General features: G+C 36.7%; 1 protein-coding gene across 2 annotated transcripts in view; it reads left to right on the forward strand.

The window, feature by feature from the left end:
* Positions 1 to 12,716, forward strand: part of thsd7ba (thrombospondin, type I, domain containing 7Ba) — a 364,521-nt gene that overhangs the window by 301,604 nt on the left and 50,201 nt on the right. For both annotated transcript variants that reach the window (XM_057851598.1, XM_057851599.1), the window contains exons 18-19: positions 7,609 to 7,742; positions 9,594 to 9,744. In XM_057851598.1, coding sequence (XP_057707581.1) covers positions 7,609 to 7,742; positions 9,594 to 9,744 — 285 coding nt within the window. The remainder of the gene's footprint in view (positions 1 to 7,608; positions 7,743 to 9,593; positions 9,745 to 12,716) is intronic.

Below are 12,716 nucleotides of genomic sequence, written 5' to 3' on the forward strand. Positions count from 1 at the left end.
ATCTTTGTCTTTTTGCAAATTATCCAAGATTGCTTGAATCATACTTAATGAGCTCTCAACTGTCGATAACTCCAATTATAAACACACAGAACAATAGGGTACAGTTATTATGCATTGTACTCATTTTTAGCAAATTTACAGGCTAAACATTGCAACACCACTTTGTTACCTTTTTGTTTTGCTACTTCAATAATATTGACTTGGGAAAAGATCCACAATTCACAAAAGTTGTCAGGCTCGTTAGCTGCTTAGTGGTGCCACATTAAACACACCTGCATATTTCGTCACTTCAGACATGTTAGCTGTTGTGCCGTGGTTTTCAAAAGCCCTGCCAGATGAACACATGGTGTTTTCTCATTGCCTGTGCAGAATTTTCACAATTGCTGTGGTTCAATCATTCTGAATGTTTTTTCAAAATTCAGTGCTGTTTTTGTTCGGGATTCTTTAAGAATGCTCAGCTTATTTAGTTTTAAGAAGAAACAGCCAGTATCTCTGTTTTTTAATGGCAAGGACCTAGAATTGAAGGACGACACAAATGCTAGTTTCTTAGGCTACGTTTTGACCGAAAAGCTCAGAAGCAAAACGCAAAGTTTTATCTTGTTGTTATTTTTTGTAAGGTGAAATCTGAGAGCAGACGGAGATGCAAAAGTGTATTAAACTTGCATGCCCAGTGTGCAGGTGGCAGCACCATGAAAACTTGATTTCTGTGTGTAATTCTTCTGTTCCTGTTCTGGAGTATGGGAGGCAGACAATGTTCCCAGATTGAGTGGATTCCCTCCAAATTGGGCTATTTTGAAAGACTCGCAGTGAGAGAGAAAAGCATTGGGCGGGTTGATAAAATGTGGGATACTTTTAAGAAAATAATAACTTGTAAAGAAGGTTGTATGTAATTTGGGCTGCTTTTTATTGAGCTGGGCTGGCTTAAATTTTTTTATGGGCTGGAGACTGGAAACTCATTTTTGCATGTTCCACCATTTAGATTGTGACATCAGGGTGGAGCTTTGTCAAGTTTTCCACTCTGGAAATCTTTTCAGATTTCTGCAAAACAGTGTCCTGTCTCATGATCTGGGATAGTTTTTTTTAACATTTTCCCTCGTTATCGTTGTCATAGAAACAGTAACTCAATAGCAGAATTTATTGTTATGCTGTACTGTACTTAAAGTCTCTACCACATCATATCAAAGGATATTTTGGTTATGTTGCTTCTTGTCAGTTAAAAAAGTAAATTAAATCAATTTCAGCATCTCTGTGAATGATAAAATATAGAAGAAACAATTTATTGTCTTCAGATCTCGTTCTTTCAGAAAGTTTAAAAATGAAATACTCTATAAATATATACAATTTTCGCACATAAAGACGCTCCTTTTTCCCCCATGCTGGGAAACCTGCTGTTTCTAGTCCAGCGCAATTTCTTTATTATTCAATATTGTTTTCTCATACAATTTGTAGGGTTGAGGCTTCCAGTCAGGTCCACTTAATAGTCCGAACATGACGGTCAATTGTGTTGCTTAATAGCATGCCAGTTTTTTTTTTGGTTTTTTTTGTAAATTGAATTGAAATCCAGTTCAGTGAAACACATAAAAAAGTACAAATACACTGCTGGCCTAAAGTATTGGCACCCCTGCAATTCTGTCAGATAATGCTCAATTTCTCCCCAAAAAATGATTGCAATTATCAAATGCTTTAGTAATAATATCTTTATTTATTTTGCTAGCAATGAAAAACCACAAAAAAGCATGGGGAAAAAAATATAAAATTCCAAAAATGGGCCAGATATAAGTATTGTCACCCTTTGAAAAATCATGTGATGCCTCTCTAAGTTGTGTAATTAACAGCAACTGTGACTTGCCTGTGGCACGTAACAAGTGGTGGCAATAACTAAATTACACTTGCAGCCAGTTAAAATGGATTAAAGTTGACTGAACCTTTGTCTTGTGTCCTTGTGTGTACCACATTGATTATGGAGGAAAAAAAGAAGACCAAAGAACAGTCTGAGGACTTGAGAAGCAAAATTGTGAGGATGCATGAGAAATCTCAAGGCTACAAGTCAGTCTCGAAAGACCTGAATGTTCCTGTGTCTACCGTGCGCATCAATAAGTGTAAAGCCCATGGCACTGTGGCTATCGTCCCTAGATGTGGACGGAAAAGAAAACTTCACGAGAGATTTTAACAGAAGATTGTGTGGATGGTGGATAACGAACCTCGACTAACATCGAAACAAGTTCAAGCTGTCTTGCAGTCCGAGGGTACAACAGTGTCAACTCATACTATCTATCGGCGTCTGAATGAAAAAGGACTATAGTAGGATACCCAGGAAGACCCCACTTCTGACCCAGAGACATAAAAAAGCCAGGCTGGAGTTCGCCAAAACTTACCTGAGAAAGCCAAAAATGTTTCGGAAGAATGTTCTCTGGTCAGATGAGTCAAATGTAGGGCTTTTTGGGAAAAGGTATCAACATAGAGTTTACAGGGGAAAAAATCAAGGCCTTCAAAGAAATGAACACTGTCTCCACAGTCAAACATGGCGGAGGTTCCCTAATGTTTTGGGGTTGCTTCGCTGCCTCTGGCACTGGACTGCTTGCCCATGTACATGATATTATGAAGTCGGAAGACTACCAAGAAATTTTGCTGCATAATGTAGGGCCCAGTGTGAGAAAGCTGGGTCTCCCTCAGCGGTCATGGGTCTTCTAGCTGGACAATGACCCAAAACACACTTCAAAAAGCACTAGAAAACGGTTTTAGAGAAAGCACTGTAGACTTCTAAAGTGGCCAGACCTGAATGCCATAGAACACCTGTGGAAAGATCTGAAAAGGGCAGTTTGGAGAAGGCACCCTTCAAATCTCAAAGACCTGGAGCAGTTGGCTGAAAAAGAATGGTTTAAGATTCCAACAGAGCATTGTAAGAAACTCATCGATAGATACCGGAAGCAGTTGTTCGCAGTTAATTTGTCTAAAGGTTGTGCTACCAATTATTATGCTGAGGGTGCCAATACTTTTGTCGGGCCATCTCTTTTCATTGCAAGCAAAATAAATGAAGATTTTACTAACAAAGCATTTGTAATTGCAATTATTTTCTGGGAAAAATTGAACATTATCTGACAGAATTGCAGGGGTGCCAATACTTTTGGCCAGAAGTGTAATTCAAGCTAAAATGAACCATGGAATCAGTCTACCAAACTGTGCTTTTGACACATTAAAGCAGCCACCTTATATAAATATAACAGCTGAACAAATATTCTTCCAGCAATGGAAATTAAATATTCATTGTAACTCTGCAGCAGAAATTCTAATAAATGTGTCATCCTTTAGGTTGCTTCTGTTTAATTAATCCCAAACCACCTCGATCGATTTTAGGCAATAGACATCACCTAATCTAAATGACCTTCAAGTTCAAAGTTTTTTAGTTATGCAAATAGCGCATATTTTAGACCTCTGATCATGGAGAGAATAATGTTTAAACACAACAAAATGATACCGCTTACACAAAAAAAAATGCATATGCACTATTTTAACTTTTAAATAGGTGATTTTCAATGTATATACACATTAGTTTTGTGTTTTTTACACATTACTGAATCCATTGTCTTATTTATCATGAAAGAGAAACAATTAAAACACTTATGAATAAGCATTGCTTAATATATACATAACCTGATTTTAAATTTTAAACATTTGTTTTTTATTATATTTACACATTAGCTTTGTGTTTTTACACATTACTGAATCCATTGTTGTATTAATTATGGAAGAGAGAGTACTTAAACACAAAAAAGTATTGCTTAATATGGAGTGGAATTGATTTTTTTTTTTTTTCTTGGTGTAAATTATTTTTGATTTTATTAGCGTTAATTTGGGTGTTGTTTTAACACTTGCAGTGTTAAGATCGCTCGATCGGTGTCAGTTAAGTGAGTTGAACACACACACAGTTAAATGTACTAGCGGAGCTAATCAGCCACACCCAGTTTAAGTGCACGTGTCAGAAAACAAAGCAGGCGCAAAGACTTGTGGGTGAAGTGACACTACGACTATAAGTAGTGTTGTCTGTAAATAGCTGGAGAGTGCTTGGTTGAAAAATCACATAATCGTTAGCCTGACCTCTCTGCTTATTTAAGGGATGCAAAGTCCCTCTGTTACCCCTCGTGAGCACAACAGTAGGGTACAATTGCCAGTTAGGCCCATGTGCCGCACTAGGGTCCTCCAACATCACAATAAATATTTAAAATTAACATTGCTAATGTAAGAAAACAAAAGGTGGTTACACATTTTGCTTGTAAAAAGTTTGAATAGGAATTTCTTAACTTTTTCCATTGGTTTATTATATCTTAAATCATTTAGGCGTTTTTTCATTTAACTACATAACTTGGTAGTTACTTAAAGCAGTTGCATGAAACCCCTTGAATTAGGGTTCTTGCATAAAAACACTGTTTCATTTTTGATTGTATGATTACAGCCATTGTGTTGAACAGTCATGCAATGTGTACAGCCCATAAATGCTAATACACTAGAAACAGGTAAAAAGAATAAAGAATAGGCCTGCACTCTTTATAGTTACTGTAATGTTCAAACTTGTACTATCTTTCTCCTTTCTCCGCCTGAGAAACATACAAAGCTCGCTTAATTTTCTTGGTCCGTTAAAGCCTACAGTACATCGTCCAAATACACGCATACTGAATTGGGTAGCCAGTGTGTGACAAGCAGGTGGGACAATCTGAGATTCTTGGCTAGAACAGTACAGGCATTTAAAAACAGCTGTTATTAAACAGCTATTTCTCCTATTCCAAGGGAATATTTTCTTTTTATTCACTTTTTTCCTCCCTTATTACACATCAGAAAAGTTTTTTTGTTTTCTCTCCATTAAACAAGATCCTTTTTACTGTTCTGCACATAATAGAGGTGTAGTCATCCTTAAGTCTCAGTCTTTCTGTATAATTCTTCTTCATCTTTGTGAAAACCCGCTTTATTTTTGCTATATATTTTGACAGTTGACTGTACTGTATATCTTTATATAGTGAAGCTAATCATTGGAATCAAAAAAAAAAAAAACAACAACAACAACGACAAAACTTATTTAAGGACATTCTAAACATACTGAGTAATAGTACATACTATTTTAAATTTGAATTCAGCTAGACTTGAGAGGCAAAATTCTCCATTTTTGCAAAGTAGTGAACTAATGCTCATATCATTGTTCTTCTCTTCCCTTCCCAACCTGGGGCTTGTCATGCACTGCTAATATGGACATCCACGCAGGCTCAGGTCAGTTCCATTCACTCTACTTAAACTCTGCTTTAGCTAATGAAGACCAAATGCATGCAGGATCTGTCCAACATGCACATGCTCCCATGACCTGCGCTGTCTTTGCTTCAGAAAAAGAACAATAGTTTCATCAAAGCCAGTCGGCCGGAAAGGATTTATGTGGAGGCCATTTGGGTAATATTCAGCCTGCTTTTTGACTGGAGGAAGTCCAACTGACATTTCTAAGAATTTCCAATGCTTTCATAGACTGTGAATAGTATGTAAAGTATTTTAGTGTGAGCTTCAAATGACTTACGTGCATTATACCATCCGTGTATTGCTTATCTGAATCGTATGCTTCATTTCAATAGCGTGTAAAAAGAAAAAATGTAGACAGGCTCCATATTTTCTTCTTCTCTGTGCAGTAAAAAACTAACTATGAATATGTCATGTCCCATCTACTTGAAAATATATTTTCTAGGATTTTGCTCCGTCTATTTAATATGGGAGCGCATGTGTGCTTGACATGATTTCACACTAAATGAATGGTAATAGTGGCCAATTGCATAGTGAGCATATTGCTGAAAGTCACTCTTTTCTTGGTGACACTGTGTTGGAGTAAGCATGAGGAAAGTATTTGCCAGTTTACCCAGCAGGGGCATCTGCAGGGACAGATGGGAGATGATGAGGGTGTATAATGGGCATCTGTGCAGCCTGGAGGGGAAGCAATGCTCAACAGTCATCCCCTCTCTACTTTACAAACACGCCAGTGCACCTACTACAGCTTGTCATAGGATTTTTCCACAAATTGTTCTCTGGAGTCTACCTTCCACTGCATCCGACCATTACACGCTTAGAGAGTAAACGTGTTTACAGGAGCACGGCGCTGACTCTTCAGTCTGATAGGACAGCGTGCCAAACTTGTGTCCTAAAGTCCGGTATCAATTTGGTACTGGTACCAAAGCAACCGGTGGTGACCGGACAGGATAAAAAGTATTTTTTTGTTGTTGTCGTTGTTGGTTTTTTTATTTTTATTTATTTTATTTATTTATTTATATTGCTATTCGAGAGCTATAGGAACTCACTCCCTAAACCCAACCACACCTGTTCTTCCTACATTCAAAAAATTGTCAAAAACTCAACTTTTAACTGGCTTTTAATTTGTAATTCTTTTCTCTATTCTTTTCTACTGCTCACGTTGTGTGAGCCTTTTCTTTGTTTCAACTGTAAAGCGTCTTTGAGCATCAGTAAAAGCACTCTATAAATTATTATTACTATAATTATTATTATTACAGTAAGGCAGCACAAAGTATCTAAGGTTAATCTTATCTTGTCTATCTTATCTAATCGGTTGATTCATTAATTCATTGCACGTGAGTGGGTGTGTTTTATTATTACTATTTTTTTTAATGGATAAGGGGGTCTATATTGCCAAATGTATCACATTTGATACAACTAAAATTTCATGATTTTGAGACTAATTCAGAATTTTGACATTTCTTTTTGAAAAAAAAAAAAATGATGGATGCAAGTTAACATATGCATCTGCAGGTTCCATAAGAAAAACAAACAGGATTTAGCAAGGGTTATAGACATCTGAGCGCTTATTACACATATTCATTTTGACTTTTCTTTTTACAAATTTGAAAAAAAGGTTTGATTAGAACCTTATTTTTCAAATGTTGGGATTCTCTGATAATTGCTTCATATTGTTGGCATTAAAGGGTTAAGCACCGGAACTTTTTTAAGTACCGAATGTAACTGGTAAAACCTAACCCAAATATATGACAATATTTACTGTCAAAATACTCCAAAATAGAATTTGTACATTTTTTCAGCTCAACAATTCATTTACCATTACATTGCCATTACATAAACCATTCATTCATTAGGTGTTTATTAATCATTGCAACCCTAGTTGACAGACATAATAAAGGAAACCATATGTGGCCCAAGACAAAGACGAGTTCAACACCCTTTTAATAGAGGCAACATTCACCCTCACCTGTGGGTCCTTTTTCCCATGGTCATTCATTTAACACCACATGTAACTCTCATATTCTGCAATAAATTTATCCCTTAGTGAGCAGAATGTTTTCCTGTGCCCTTACTTTATATTCCATTACATGTTCAACTACATCCAAGCTCTCTCTATGTTACTGGAAACCTTTCTAACCTTAACACAAAGTGAGTGATTGTTGATCTCGGTGGAATAAACAAGCCTATAATTATGTATATTCTATTCCACTAACTGCTTCTTTCTCAACTCTGCAGATAGTCAAGGGGGAGTGTTTGCACTCTATATTATATATGCTTCCCATCTTTTTTTGCTGCTTTCACTGTATAATGTATTCTTTGTCCATCTGTGTGCAGGTAAATGAAGCCGTGCCATGCCACAGTGATTGCAGCAAATACAAGTGGAGGGCAGAGCCCTGGTCCATTTGCACAATCAACACGGTGGGAGACTCGCCATCGTGTGGGGAGGGAGTCCAAAGCCGAAAGATCAGGTCAGTAAGCCTGTGAGCCCTGGCAGAACGTTGGCATCACTCACCAGGAGGTTGGCTTGAATTACGCCGTGCTGTTCGCAATGCCAAGAGAGAATATTTAGACCAAACAGCTGCCTTCTAATGAGGAGTACTTAAAATGGGCATAGCAGTTAAGTGTTGATCCAGCCTGACTCGATGTATAGTTGGACCGTGGGCTTGTTGTTCGGCCTCATAATCAAGACATCGGGTTTGATGATTAATCCCATCCCAAAATGTCTGGCTAAAATAGAATAAAAACGGAAACAATATTCTTTGGAAAAATTATGGAAACCAACACCCACAAATTTTATAGAAGTAATTAAACATCAGAGCTGAAGGTCAATAAAATTAATTCATTCAATGAGCTTATTGATGCTGAAGTGTTTCAATTTTATTTCATTATGAAATTGTGATCTCAAAGTAAGTTAAAAGCAGGAAAAAAAAGAAACAGCTTTTATACTAACAATACATTTTATTTCTAGAGCGCTTTTCAAGACACACATAGACGCTTTACAAGAAAGATGGGAACACAATAGCTCAACAGCAATAACAAAACAATCGTAAAATTAGATTTAAAGCAGGAAAAGACTAAATAAAAAGTTTAGGAGGTCAGGATAAAACCGAGATAAGGATCATGGTGGGTAAGAAAGTGTAAACAGGTTTGTTTTGAGTCTGGATTTGAAAAGCTAGAGGATAGATATATTGCAAAGATCGAGGGGCAGGGATTCCAGGGCTGGGGGGCACAGTGACTAAAAGCTCTGGAACCGAAGGTGGCGATACGGACACAGGGTACCGAAAGTGCAGAATAGAGGAGGAGCGAAGTGAATTGTGGGGGGGGGGGGGGGGGGGGGGGCTGACAGTTAATGCAGAGGGGGAGTGCATAGGTAGGGAGAGGCCAGGCCATGGAGTGCTTTAAAGGTAATTACAAGGATCTTGTAATTGATTCTTATTTTGACTGGGAGCCAGTGAAGTTGACGGAGGATGGGGGTGATGTGGTGTGTGGTAGGGGTTCGAGTGATGAGGCGTGCTGCTGAGTTTTGGAGGAGCTGAGGTTTCTGGAGGGACATATTTGGGAGACCGAAGAGCAGTGAGTTACAGTAATCGACTACACTACAGACAATAGTGGAAGCGGTATGGCGGGTGAGAGAAGGGAGGAGGCAAGAAATACTGTGAAATACTGTGAACATATATTTCCCTCTGCTTATTTTCATTTGAATATTTTTTTTTTTTAAATCAGAATGTCTTTTTTTTTTTATTAATTTAAAGTTCTATTATGAATTAAAACGAATTTAAGACAAAAATGAGAGAAATGAACATTAAACATCACTTTTACCTTTGCTGAGCATGCTTTCTAAAGAAGGTGAGCAGGGCTTCTTTAGCCATTTCTATTATTTGCTAGTTTTTTTGTTTTGTTTTGTTTTTTTAAGTCAAAAGTAATTTTCATCTTCTTTATTAGAATCGTGACCTGATGTCTAACACCTACACTCAAATCAGGAGGATTACCATAGAAAATGGATAAATGTTCAGTTTTGCCGTTATAATACAGAACCCATACACACACCACATGATGCAAAATGTAACTGCATTTTGTATTTATTTTTTCTTTTACTAAACCATTAGTTAAACCAACCAAATCATTGGTTTGGATTTGTTGGAATATTTTCACATTGAAGTAAAGTTTGTTTTGCAATTTGTTCCGTGAACGAGCCAACTGAAATGGAGAAGTATTTAAAATCATATTAAGTATAGACATTTTTTTAGCTGTGTTCCAGTAATACCTAGTTAGAAGTACCCTGGAGACTGGTTAAATAGCTCCATATGTTGCTCCACCAGGTGTGTGAAGGGAACAAGTGGGGAAGTCAGCACTGTTGATGACAGTCAGTGTGATCAAGAGGAAATGCCACCGAGAGCTCAAGTCTGCTTTCTGGCCTGCCACAATGACTGTGTCATGTCACCCTGGGAACCTTGGAGAAACTGCCCAATGGTAAGAAATGAGAATTTTGTTTAATTCAATTTAATTTTGAATTTCGTTGATAGCAATAGACATCAAATCGATTTTAACTGGGGTCTGTTGCCGTCAATGAAAGCCAATGTTTATTTAAGAAGTAAAATTAAAGCTTATCCAACAAGAAGAAGGTTGTTAATGCGGTTTTTTTTGTTCTCAGTGTTGTAAGTGGTAATTTGACAAAGTTAGTGTGATTAGTGAAAATACAATCAAATTTAAAGTGTCGTTCGTCAGTGGCAACCAATCAGTTAATATTTTACAGATGAGATTATGAATAAAATTGCAAGTTGTTTTAATTAAAAAATATAATAAAACGACAGGACAATCTCTACTGTAAAGCAATTAATATTCATTTTTGTCAAGCACAAAATATGGTGGCTGTGGAAGAGGGTTCATGGTACGGGCACGTTATGGCAAGAGGTTCAGTTTCAAAGACGGTGACTAAAGTGACGCCTACTCGCTCAAAATAGACACTACTTGCACATTTGTGTGATTTAGTAGGAAAAGCAGGGGTGAAATATTTAGGTGGTTTATAGCAAGAAAATGATCAAACTCCCTGCAATTGACACGTTCTTCTAAGCTCAGTCTGGGTAAAGTTCCTCATTAGACAGACGCATGCAAACGACATTAGTAGTCTCAATAGCAAGAGGAAATTGTTGACTTGTTGGAATAGTTATACAGTATTTTGTGGTTTTTAAGGAATGAAACACATCTACAGAAAATATTGCATGAATCATATTGCACTATTTTCATTGACACAAATGCAGGTCACAGGAAATGAATGAACCAAGGCTATTCTTGCTGTGAGCTAACCATACTAATTACTGCACCACCACTAGCAATTGATTTATAGCTTTAATATATTTGTATTGAAAGCTATAAATGCCAGTTTTCCTGACATTATGATAAAATAAAATAAAAAAAACAGTAGGCTATACCTTTCCCCCAAAGAATTATACAGATGCACATTGAGTTGTTTTAGTTGGATCTTTTATAAAAGGCTAATTATGTTTAATCAAATTGCAAAGCTGAACAACTCATGTACGTTCTAATTAGACATCAGGGAAATGTTAACTATATAATATGCCATAGAATTAGATCACGCCATCTTCTCTGTCTGGAATGAAATTAACTTTTCAAAGTGTTGTATATTGCACGGCTTGTAGATGTTGTACAGACGTGTAGCATCCATTTAGCAGTGGAATATGATGTGACTATGTAGCCTTTGTAGATGCAGGCCATTATACTTCCAGGTGTGAACCTCTGGAAATCTCCCCAAATGATACAATTTGCGATTACAAGGTTCACCATAACAATTATTGCAAAACATAGCGATACAACAATTATCGATACGTGGGTCAGGAAATGAATCTATGATATTCTACGATACAACTATTAAACAGAAAACCAAGCTACTTTTAAATGGAAAAGTAAACAATTTCTATGTTTTGTTCTGTCAAAAACTATGACAATATACGTGTAAGTGCAACATTTCTGTAAATGTAAATCATTTAGAGTGGGAGTGGTGAATGAATGAATGAATGAATGTTCATTTACCCTCTTCCAGTTTAAATGAATTAGAACTCTATTAGTCTCTTCAATGGCAGGCATTGGGTTAACATAGACGCTCTTCTAGTAGAAGTTTTTGGTCTTTGAAAAAAAAATGCAAAAATGCAAGGAAACTATTAGTTCCTTCATAAAACTGACACGATATATTGATTCTTGGCACGAGCATAGTGATAACATATTGGGATACAAACTATCGCAACACAGTACATCACCATATCGACACACAGTCAAACCACTAATTTTACTACAGGTAATAAATCTGGTGGTGATATCATTTCACTTTGTAAAATTTGGGGATAAGTTATTGATGGTGCTGTGGTTGGTCGTATTGACGGTGTAACGTTGCCTGACTTTGTCGCAGAAATGTGGGTTTAGTGACAAAAGAATGTGAGTCTGATGTATGAATTAATCCCTGTGTAATCGAAGACACTTTTTTAAAGGAGGCATGCTAGTTGAATTGTTTGTCAGTTTATTTCGGTTATCGTATGCATGCAGTCTAGAACATTGAGTTAGAATAATAATTGAGTGGGGATAATAATTTGACAACGATAATTGTAGTGATAGTAATTTATAATAATGTTTAGATGTCACATAGCCTACTGCATGTGTATTGAGTGGACTATATTTCCATGGGACTGCATTATATTAATGAAATATTTAGCTTCTGAGATGCCGATCGATCGGGTCCGATCACGTCATTTTCAAAGTATCGGAATCGGCAAAAAATATCGGTCATGCCTTTTTTTAATATATATATATATATTTTTTTTTTTTTTCTTTTAATAAAATCATTTTCTAGTTGTATTTAATGTTACAGACATAATATGTTACACTCATCCAGAGTCTTTAGTTTAGGCTTAAGGTAGGATTATCAAAAATATCCCGATAACGGCGGCAATTAATTTATTAAAAAATGTGTCACGTTAAAATAATTAATGCAATTAATGTATGCGCTGCACGACCTTCTTACTCATTGTCGCGCTCAGTCTGTAATGACGCCGTTATACCAATATAGAGAGATAAAAGACAGCGCTAAATGAGTAGAGTGAATTTTGGCAGCCTTTGAAGCCTTTCTTCAATTGGCTAAAGTCTTGCAATTCCTCTCCCTATGATTAGAAATATCATGGGAAGCAATGTGGGGAAGCAAGTTGGCAAATGATCTTTGTCTTTACACCTTAAATTATTTCCCAAAGCAGAGAAGATATATCCATTGGTAGCACGACGCACAGTCATGGTTCCACTTCCCATCATTGTTCCACTTCCCATCATGCATTGGGGCATGGCTGCAGTATCATTTACTGAAAGCTCAACAAATACACTAGATGGCAATATTTAGTCACAATATACAAAGTCACAAGTCTTTTTATCCGTGGATCCAGCTC

Source organism: Corythoichthys intestinalis, chromosome 12 (assembly GCF_030265065.1).
Source record: "Corythoichthys intestinalis isolate RoL2023-P3 chromosome 12, ASM3026506v1, whole genome shotgun sequence".
In the NCBI taxonomy this organism is placed as follows: Eukaryota; Metazoa; Chordata; class Actinopteri; order Syngnathiformes; family Syngnathidae; genus Corythoichthys; species Corythoichthys intestinalis.